Source organism: Branchiostoma lanceolatum, chromosome 17, assembly GCF_035083965.1.
Source record: "Branchiostoma lanceolatum isolate klBraLanc5 chromosome 17, klBraLanc5.hap2, whole genome shotgun sequence".
NCBI classification, from domain to species: domain Eukaryota; kingdom Metazoa; phylum Chordata; class Leptocardii; order Amphioxiformes; family Branchiostomatidae; genus Branchiostoma; species Branchiostoma lanceolatum.
The window spans coordinates 6,823,893-6,833,619 of record NC_089738.1 but is presented as its reverse complement, the minus strand read 5'-3'; the positions used below and the strand labels follow the sequence as shown (position 1 = coordinate 6,833,619).

At 39.1% G+C, this 9,727-nt stretch overlaps 1 protein-coding gene and 1 long non-coding RNA gene across 2 annotated transcripts; one reads left to right on the top strand and one right to left on the bottom strand.

The window, feature by feature from the left end:
- Positions 1-1,882: 1,882 nt before the first annotated feature.
- On the bottom strand, positions 1,883-4,855 carry LOC136423463 (uncharacterized). The gene is made up of 4 exons (XM_066411610.1): positions 4,673-4,855; positions 3,580-3,938; positions 2,484-2,955; positions 1,883-2,104 (listed from the first exon to the last, which is right to left on the bottom strand). Exons 1-4 carry the CDS (start codon positions 4,748-4,750, stop codon positions 1,970-1,972), a joined length of 1,044 nt encoding a protein of 347 aa, XP_066267707.1. The 5' UTR covers positions 4,751-4,855; the 3' UTR covers positions 1,883-1,969.
- A 299-nt stretch (positions 4,856-5,154) lies between these two features.
- Positions 5,155-8,849, top strand: LOC136423020 (uncharacterized). The gene is made up of 2 exons (XR_010753709.1): positions 5,155-5,298; positions 7,763-8,849. It is a non-coding gene; the product is annotated as an uncharacterized lncRNA (long non-coding RNA).
- The last annotated feature ends 878 nt before the right edge of the window (positions 8,850-9,727 follow it).

Here is a 9,727-nt window from a genome sequence, read left to right as displayed (position 1 = left end):
ACTCTTGCGCATAATCAACCTAGTTCAAAATTGAATTAAAAAAGATCAACCCCAGGGAAGAATGAAGTTTTCCATAGTATACATATGAAGATTTGACAGGAGACGAAGGAAACTGACCAAAAACAACATATTTGAGTCAATTCAAAGTCACCGAGAGGGTTTTAATATAATATTTGTAATATGTTTGAACTATTTTGATTAAAAGAATGTCTAAGTCACAATAGTTCTAAAGTGTTCAAACAATTAGAATTGAAACTTATAACATGTTTGAACTTATTTCACATACGTTGGAAACATTTCGAACGTAACTACACAAAAATCTCTTTATTTAGAACAGTTTCAAACCATCTATCCAAATGTTTCAATGTTCGAACAATTTGTAACAAAAGATTTTCACAATTGCCCTCATAAACGAAGGTGCTAAGTCCTCCTGTGTGTTTCTGCCTATTTTCGGTGGCCGCGCTAGACCACCAGCGGATTTGTTTTGACGGAGCGTCACCCGCGCGCGACGATGTACACTGTTCGGCACCGCTAATATCCGGCATTTTCCCGCTCCAAAACACTCCACAAGACCCACGTTTTTAGTGTTTTGCCTCTTGTGCAACACGATTCGATTTGCATTACTAACGGGACGAAAATGATAGAAAAAATTCACCCCGTCCCGGCGTCCGTCCCAAAAACATGAACGACATGAAAATATATTTTCGTACAGATTCAATCACGAAAATCAACAGCATGGGATTCCAAATTTTCGCAACGGCCGACCATTTATCATGGTTGAACGTGCGATAGATAAACATTCCCGGCACATAATAGTCACTAGTACCAGACTAACGCAAGCTCATGATGATAATAGGGAGAAAGTTTGTCAGTGAAGTTTGGCCACCAGAGGGTACATTCATTTAACGTTACAAGCTAGCGCAAAGGGGCGAATCATTGACCTTACCGGGGACTGACTCTACTGGCCTAATCATTCCTTTTTTGCCGAATTCTACGATCCATACGCCCGTACGTAGGACATGTAGGAAGGCCTGGTGGTGGACGCTACGTCGCGCCAGTCTGAGGAGAAACGATCTCCCGTGTTGTGTTGAAGAATTTGGAGTTTGAAAATATCTGGAATAACTAATGCTAGAATAAACATTCACAAAATCATTGATTTAACTTGTTTTCTGTTATAAAATTTCCTAAACTGCAATTTAACCACTGAGTTTAAGGGAACATGGTGTTTTCCTGATAATCACGTTCAATGTTTATGTCCGGTCTTTCCTCCTCGTAAGCAAACTTCCAGCTTGGCCAGGTGCAAGGCACTCGGGGTCAATGACCTGTAGGTCATATGTAGTATTGAAAGTGACAGAAGTGGCAAATATTGTCAAGAAAGCCCAAAATAAATCGTTTTGAATATATGTATGCCAAAAATGGGAATGTAGTCCTTTAAATATTTGTTCAAGCCACATATACAGGAAATTTCAGGTCATTCGGTTGAAATACCAGGGCGCAGGAGGCCAAGATATGCTAAAAATAGCCTAAAAACCTCAATAAAATCACTTTCAAGGTCAATATCAAAACAAGGCAAAGAACGCACATTGGTTTTTGCCTACATTACCTCTGTACCAAATTTCAGGTCATTTGGTCAAAAAATGACAGAGATGAATCGATTTGAAGATTTGACAGGAGGAGAAGAAGAAGAAGAAGAAGAAGAAACATGAGAGAAAGCAATATGTTTAGCCATACTTATGGCTAAACATAACAAACACCACCGTCACCATGGCAACGTATTACGATGCCAATCTTGTTAATGAAGCTTCCCACAGCATCTTCAAGTCACGGAATCAGCTTGCTTTCTGGGCATCTTTCAGTGAAGTGTCCTCTATTGTGACACTTCGGATGCAAATGGAAATTTGTATCAATTAGTTTCAATTTTGCCAACTAGCGATGGAAGAGTGGAATACGTTCCACAAGTACAAGCCTTTTAGTCGTCGCCAGGGATGGTCTTCTGCACGTCAGCTATCTTGCACGGGCTGTTGTAACTGCCACACGAGTAGCTTCCGGACAGGGTGGGCTTCTTCAGGCAGATGAAGCAGAACTTCTGGCCGCAGACACAGGCCTGGAAATAGGATAAATATCAATCAAAATTTAGGAAACAGCGTTTCAATGGGTCAAAAATTTCAAAATTTTCCATGTCGCGCCTCCGGCGAAAAGAATATTCGGGAGGGCGTCGTCTCCCAAAACTCAAGCTGAAACCTTTCTGTATTTCTTGTTACAAACAGAAATGTCATTAAACTTAGCTTATAGCTTACTCTTCCAGCAAAGTTTGCCCCTCAGAATGCAGGAAATAGCATTTCAGAGGGACTAGATTTCAAAATGTAGATTTCATATTTGTGCTTCTTGTTTAAGTCAATTAAAAATGATTCTCTGAAGTAAAGCAGTAACAAGACAAATCAAGGCAAAGTCGTCTGATAAATTGGCAAGTTACAAAACCGTACCATGTGCTTGCAGGCCTTCTCGTGCTCGATGAGCATGCCGCACTTCAGGCAGGCCCTGACGGCGGGGCAGTCCTTGACACCCACGATGGTCTTCTTCTTGCAGTCGCGGAGGATCTTCAGGCGTGGGTCTTCCCCGCTGCAGTTGTCGTTGCCGCACTTCTCAACACCTCCTCCAACCCACTTGTGCAGGCAGTGCCAGCAGAAGTGGAACTCCACGCGACCAGAGGCCGAGCACAGGGGGCACACCACGCGCTTGTCTTTCTTGTTGATACGCTCACAGTATGAGTGACACTCGGGACACTCCTGGATGCCCATCCCCTTGCGGAGGAAGTTGTCGGAGATTTTGGTTTCGAACTGCTTCTTCTCATCCGGTGTGAGAACGGCGAGGCGGCGGACCTCCAGATAGGGCCATTCCTTGCCACAGTGCCCATTTGGACCGATGTAAGGACACTTGAAGACGCATTTCCCTGCACTAGATAAATCAATAAGAGAATACAAAGTGAAGCGTAATGCACCGATCTCTTAGCGACGCCCATCCTAGAACTCAAAATACATTCTAAGATGTTGCTTAATGTCTAAATATTTTCAACAGATACCAAAGGCTTTCATAACAAGAGTTCGGAGACCTCATATCTCCATGAAATATTTGGATTATGCAAATGACTTTCACATTTGCATAATCTATGCTTGGTCATGTACAAATTAACTAACTTACACAGGTCACAATTGAAAGTTTATTGATGAACTTACAAAACAAGTTAATGTTAGCAGTCCAATCATTTACCACTTAGAAACATTATGGCACCTTTTCATTAATCATACAAATCAAGAATTTATTTGCATGATTGGTATCTGTTAATTTGCCATCTGCCAAAACTACATACGTTACATGTATTTGAGTCCTATTATGGAAAAACTGCAAGTATAAAAATTTTCTTATTGCCCCTGAAATATTTTTTGTAACCTAACTTTTGTCAGGCCTTGTCAGGCACATTGCATCAAGCCATAGACTGGAGTTGTTTAATTTGATTAATTAGAAAATAGAGGGTCACCTGGGGAATTGAGTAGAATACTAAATGCTTTACTGAATACTTACGTCAGCAGACTCTCGCAGAACGTTGTGAGTGTATCCGGGGTGATAGCATGGCCACAGGACATCTTGGCTCGGGGCGTGTTGGGGTCATCTTCCCAACTGATCATATCGGGAGCCTCGGTAGTCTCGACGTCTTCGTCCAGTTGCTTCGGGGGAGGAGACAAGTCTTCCACGGTGCTGCCTCCCTTCAGACGCAGAACGACGGTGAGGTTGGACTGGTCTTCCATTTGGTAGTCCGACAGGTATTTCTTCTCCTTATGATCATACACAAGCTGCGTAGTTGTGTAAAGGATGCGCTGTGTCTTGGGAGGTATGCCATTCATCTCGCTGATCTTGTTGATCAGTTCGTTTACTGTGGCATCCTGCAAAAAGGTGCAAAGTACCGATTTACCAACAAATTATTAGAGTTTGCGCCACCTAGCGGCTTTGTTGCGAACATGTAACCTGGTTCCGAAGTGGGCAAGATGGCTTGTCCTTGAAGTAACTTATGGGAATTTACATGCTTAGTTCACCAATGTGAGATGTGAGAAGCACAGACGCTTCAAAGTTTGTTGTACGGTGCACAAGGAGGGTACAAAGTCGAATATGGTTGAGTTTAGCGTACAATATACAACATGCGTACGCGTGAAAATGAACTAAACGTCGTCGGCTCCCTCCCTTTTAAAACACAGTAGGCGGCAAAAGTATTCGGGCGCAAATTATTGCACCGACCGAACAGACGTGAAACATCATAATCATCACCAAACAGGCAACACATCATGTACCATGTCTCATACGCAAAGTCATCGCACTAATGCACATGATTCACACATCAGTGTGATCGCAAGGGTAAAATTGACGAAGAGCTGACGGAATTTCCTAAGTGGGTTCAGCCCAATACTATAGGATGCCCGCTCGTAATTTCACGACGTACGTCTATTTCATAAAAGGTACAATATTCTGATCCAATCAACGTGTGGCACTATCCTTAGGAAAAAAAGTGCTACTTGTCAGGAGAGGCCCTTTTCCCTTAACTTAAGTTCTTAATGCTTCTAGGCCATACTTCTTTTCCATTATCCTTCCACTATGTTCATAACGTAACGTAAAGTTAAGGTACCTTGTGAATCCTCACAATAGTTGTCTCTCCACGTAGCCCCCTGACAAAAAACTGCCAGATGTCGTTTCCCTCGGGCATCTTGTCGATTAGGGAAGGAGAAATATGATAAAACTCGAATCAGTAATGTACCGTTACCGTACCGAAACAGCACTGCTGTGTGATATGACTGAAAAACATGTACTGAGGGGCTTACCGTGCTCTTTCGTAGTCGAAAATTAGGACATACCAATGCGCCGGGTATAGAGGGGGGAAAGTGGAATTCCTAATTGACGTAAACACTAGCGAATGCAAAATGTGAACTTCTCCGTATGCTTCCATGTACCACAGTACCGACGAAGTATGAAGCTTGAAAAATTAGCGGCAACATTCTCATTTATAAGTGCATGTTTTATTCAAGGCAAAAGGAGAGACCATCCCTATGGCACCTAAATGGTACAGCCCCATCTAAAATGGTACTTTCCGAGGTTCCGTCATGGTGTCCAATCACAAGGGGTGATGAAACGATGCAACCTGGGAAGGTTGAGGCTTAACGCACCAAAATGGCGGCGGTCGGATTTTGGAGCAATGACGTGATGCAGACCCCCCGGGACTGTGCGTTTATTCAGCAGTGTGCAGATTCATGGAAGGTACGTATGGGCAGAGGATATAGTGGTGTTCCACTTGGCATGACATGTGTACTTCGTAAAATGCCTGTTGCCCTTCTTTCGCGTTTTCTATCTCCAGATACAGCATATTTTGCCCTTTGGAGGTGTTAAACAGAGTCCTAAATGATTATAGATATACGTAGCTTCAATTGAATTCGACGCTTTGTCACAGCTAGATAGACCCTACATACACAGAAAATTTGAAGTCAATCAGCCAAGCCGATCGTGAGAAAATGACTTGACAAGTTGTCATTGTGTCCATCAGCCCCCCTCCCCACTTTGCTGGAGTGTGGTCATGTCAACATCTTCCAGAATGTGATCAACTAATGTAAATATTGTCAAAATGGCAGGAATCAGTAGTCAATATAACCCTCTTACTGACATGGGAATTTGATGTTGATATATGCAGGTAATGAAGAAATATACAGTTTGGAAGTTGACCTTGATTTGACCTCTAATGTTGTTGACACCCAGCCCCATTCAGAAATTCCCCGGAATTATAAAAACATGTCTGATTTTGGAAAAAGTTGTTATAATCAGTAGTTATTATATCACGCCAACTTATATTGGAATGCCAAGTCAATCCATGATTTTGATTACAGAATATACACTTTGGAAGTTGACCTACTTTTCAGGTGTTACATTATTGACACCTAGTCCCATTCAAAAATTCCCCGGAAATATAAAAACATGTCTGATTTTGAAAAAAATTCTAAGAATCAGTAGTGCTTATATCTATCCAACTTATGTAGGAATATCAAGTCAATCCATGATTTTGATGACAAAATATTGACTTTGGAACTTGAGTTACTTTTCAGGTGTAACATTATTGACACCTAGCCCCATTCAAAAATTCCCCGGAATTATAAGAAAATGTCTGATTTTGAAAAAAGTTCTTAAAATCAGTAGTGCTTATATCCATCCAACTTATGTAGGAATATCAAGTCAATCCATGATTTTGATGACAAAATATACACTTTGGAACTTGACCTACTTTTCAGGTCTTATATTACTGACACCTAGTCCCATTCAAAAATTCCCCGGAAATATAAAAACATGTCTGATTTTGAGAAAAGTTCTTGGAATCATTAGTGCTTATATGTCCCCAAGTTATGTAGGAATTTCAAGTCAATCCATGATTTTGATTACAGAATATACACTTTGGAACTTGACCTACTTTTCACATGTTATATCATTGACACCTAGTCCCATTCCAAAATTCCCCGGAATTATAAAAAAATGTCTGATTTTTGGAAAAATAGTTAGAATCATTAGTACGTATATCCCTACAACTTATATGGGAATATGAAGTTAATGTATGATTTTGATGATGAAATATACAGTTTTGAAGTTGACCTTAATTTGACCTCTATACTTGTTGACACCCACCCATATTAAGAAATTCCCCGGAATTATAAAAGCATGTCTGATTTTTGAAAAAGTAGTAAGAACCATTGGTACATATATCTTTCCAGCTTATGATGAAATATCAAATCAATCCATGGTCTGGATTAGAAAATAAAGACTTTGAAAGGACATGTAAATATGGGTGACCAAATTATCATAAATCTGGTAACTTCAATATTCCCTAGGCAAGTATTGAATTGCTTTGTTTCCCCCAAATTAGTATAAGTCATTAGTACTCATCTTTCTTAATCATATACAGGATAATCAATCAAATATTATGCATTTTTTCCAAGAAATATAGACTACTGTATACATGTATGTTAGTTGGTCAGCCATATTGATCTACAGATTGACACATGTGTTTGCTTCAATATCCCCCCAACAGGAAATAATATGCAATTTTCATGATTTCCTCTAAAGTGTTTTAGGTCATTAGTACTTGTATCTTCACTACAATCAGGGGAATATTACTATTAAAAGTAATGGCGTTACATTTGTTGGGTGTAGCATGTTGACTATAGTGTATTATGTAGCTCTGCTTTACAGGCTATAAGCGAGCAAAGCATTTTTAAACAGTGAAGTACTAAGTATTGCAGATATCATGCTGATTTTATGAAATTATCATCTAAAAAATGCCAAGCAATTGTCCTGCTCCCCTCACACATAGATATACTGGTACATGTGTCTGACAAATTTAAGTGGTGTATGCCAGTATGGTGACTGTTAGTATTGAAGGGTCTAATACAAAGTATTCAAAGATCATCTATGTGTTGTAGTGAGTGTATCTTTGGGCAGCAATGATTTTCCTTTTTTTGTTTTGTTTTGAGGAACAGGTTTAAATTATGTTCAATGATTTTGTTCAGGTACTTCCTCGGTTTGAATGAAATTAAGCAATGTACTAGTATGATGGCTCGTTCCCCATCGTCGAGGATCAGTGGGAAGGGGTACTAGTACCCACACAAATATATCATATCAAAGTACTCGTAAACTTTGTAAACTCGTAGTACTTTGTAATATGAAATATATTCTTTTCTTTCAGATGGTGTCTGCTGTGGAAGCAAGTTCAACTCAAGACTTCTTATATTGTGGGATATGATGATGCACCCTCTTTAATAGATTTTGTGATGTTGATAAGATTCTGGCTAGTTATATGTTAAGATGTAAAGTTGTCCCATACACTATGTATTTTTATGACAACATATTGTAAAGAGGAAATTTTTGCAGTTGTTTTGATGTTCCTGTTTTTCACATTGACCTCTTCACTGCAGACTTAAATCCACATAGAATATTCACCATTTTACAGAAAAACCCTGTATGGCAGTTTCAACGGTGAACACCGCTAAATAAATCTCTGCGAATATTTCCCCCTGTACTGTTCTGCATATAAAAAAAGACCCTTTATGACTGTTACTTTAAGAACTTTGTGTTTTTTCTTCCTTCTTATAGTTAACTATGACAATTAACTTGTTGCTGAGATGTTTATCTTTAATGGAAAAAAACTATTTATGATTATAGCCATTGATAAACTGTGTATATAGCACTAAAAAGCACTATTGTGGCCAGTGTATTTAAAAGTTATCTATATGAAAGTCATTGATATGTTCAGTTTGTTGATTTTGTCTGTGACACATACCCCAACTGAACTTGTATGTCTGACATCAAGAATTCAATGTATAAGCATTTACCTGTAATAGAATGCTGTTTTGCCTTTGGTAAGTATTGTTGGAGTAATTTATGAATTATGTGCCAATTTTACAACATGCATAGGATGTATGAAATCAGCCAATGTAGATAAGTTTTCTACAGAGCTGAAGGTCTGTCTTTTTTTATGATAGTGCTGGTGTGTTTTGTCTAAATTTGTGCCAACCTTGTGCAGTGTTAAACAGCAAACTTATGACAATACTTTCAGGTGTTTTCCCTATTGTAGATTAACAAACGCAAAAGTCTGTATCTGTTTTGCATCTGATTTTGCCCCGACTATGGTGAGGCAAGAGTAACAAAAATGCTTTAAAGATTTTTTGGATAAATGTACAATAATCATACTGAATACATGCAGTGTTATTGGACTATTACATAGTTTACTATGTCACCAATAAGCATGTCACTAATATAAAAAGCATCTAGTAACGTATAAGGAAGATTTGGCTGTAGTGCTGTTCTTTGTATTTTTTGTGAACATGAAGGGAAAGATTATCAAGAGAGATGTTAAGGTTCAACAACAAAAAGTTACCTTGCAACGGAAACTTTGCTTTACTGTATAGCAAATTCAAGATTTTAATTAGTTTCTTTATTATTTTATTGGAATTGGCAGTGAATGTGATCTTAATTTCAACAAAGGTTGACCATACAGACAAACAACAAACAGTGTTTTTCTTCTTTTCTGACTTACTTTAAGACATTGACCTTATTCTTTTTCTGCACTTTGAATTAGATTTTGTTATGGAATAGTTCTTTGAAGTAAAATCTGTTATCTTATTTTGTAATTTTAACCCCCTTGGTAGTAGAGAAGGTTAATGGATTAATTTCTATATACTGTAGCATATAAAAAAAGCTCCCAAACCTATAGTATATCATTCTGCAAGATCATTTATATTAGCAAAAAGGGCTATTCAGTAGCGTCCAAAGTAGTATCCACCTAATAGTAACGCAGAAGACTCCGGATCCCGACATAAGATCATGTTTACCGCTACCAAAATCCTCCCCGATTTAAATATACCGCGCGCACCACTTCCGGGTACCCGCCGTCCATTGCGAAACCCCTGTGTTGAGCCTCGTTTTCGCGCAGCATGTCATTGCGCCACCCGTGTTGATTGACACCATGGTTCCGTTTTCTTTCTTTACCCTGTATTACGTCAGTGGATTTTTCCCTCGGCCGGTGCCACTTTTCAAAAAGGGGTGCTACTGACAAATGCATCACTAATACACATGGAATTGAACTTAAAACGCGTGTCTTGTAACGTCGATTTTACAAAAGTTGCTGTTCTACAAAAATTGTGGTCTGAAC

Bases quoted from the DNA above. Each gene is read 5' to 3' on its own strand.
- LOC136423463 (XM_066411610.1), bottom strand. From the start codon at position 4,750: ATGCCCGAGGGAAACGACATCTGGCAGTTTTTTGTCAGGGGGCTACGT. The intron at 3,939-4,672 runs GTACCTTAACTT...ACCTTTTTGCAG, and splicing joins CTATTGTGAGGATTCACAAG to GATGCCACAGTAAACGAACT. The intron at 2,105-2,483 runs GTACGGTTTTGT...TCCTATTTCCAG, and splicing joins AGAAGGCCTGCAAGCACATG to GCCTGTGTCTGCGGCCAGAA.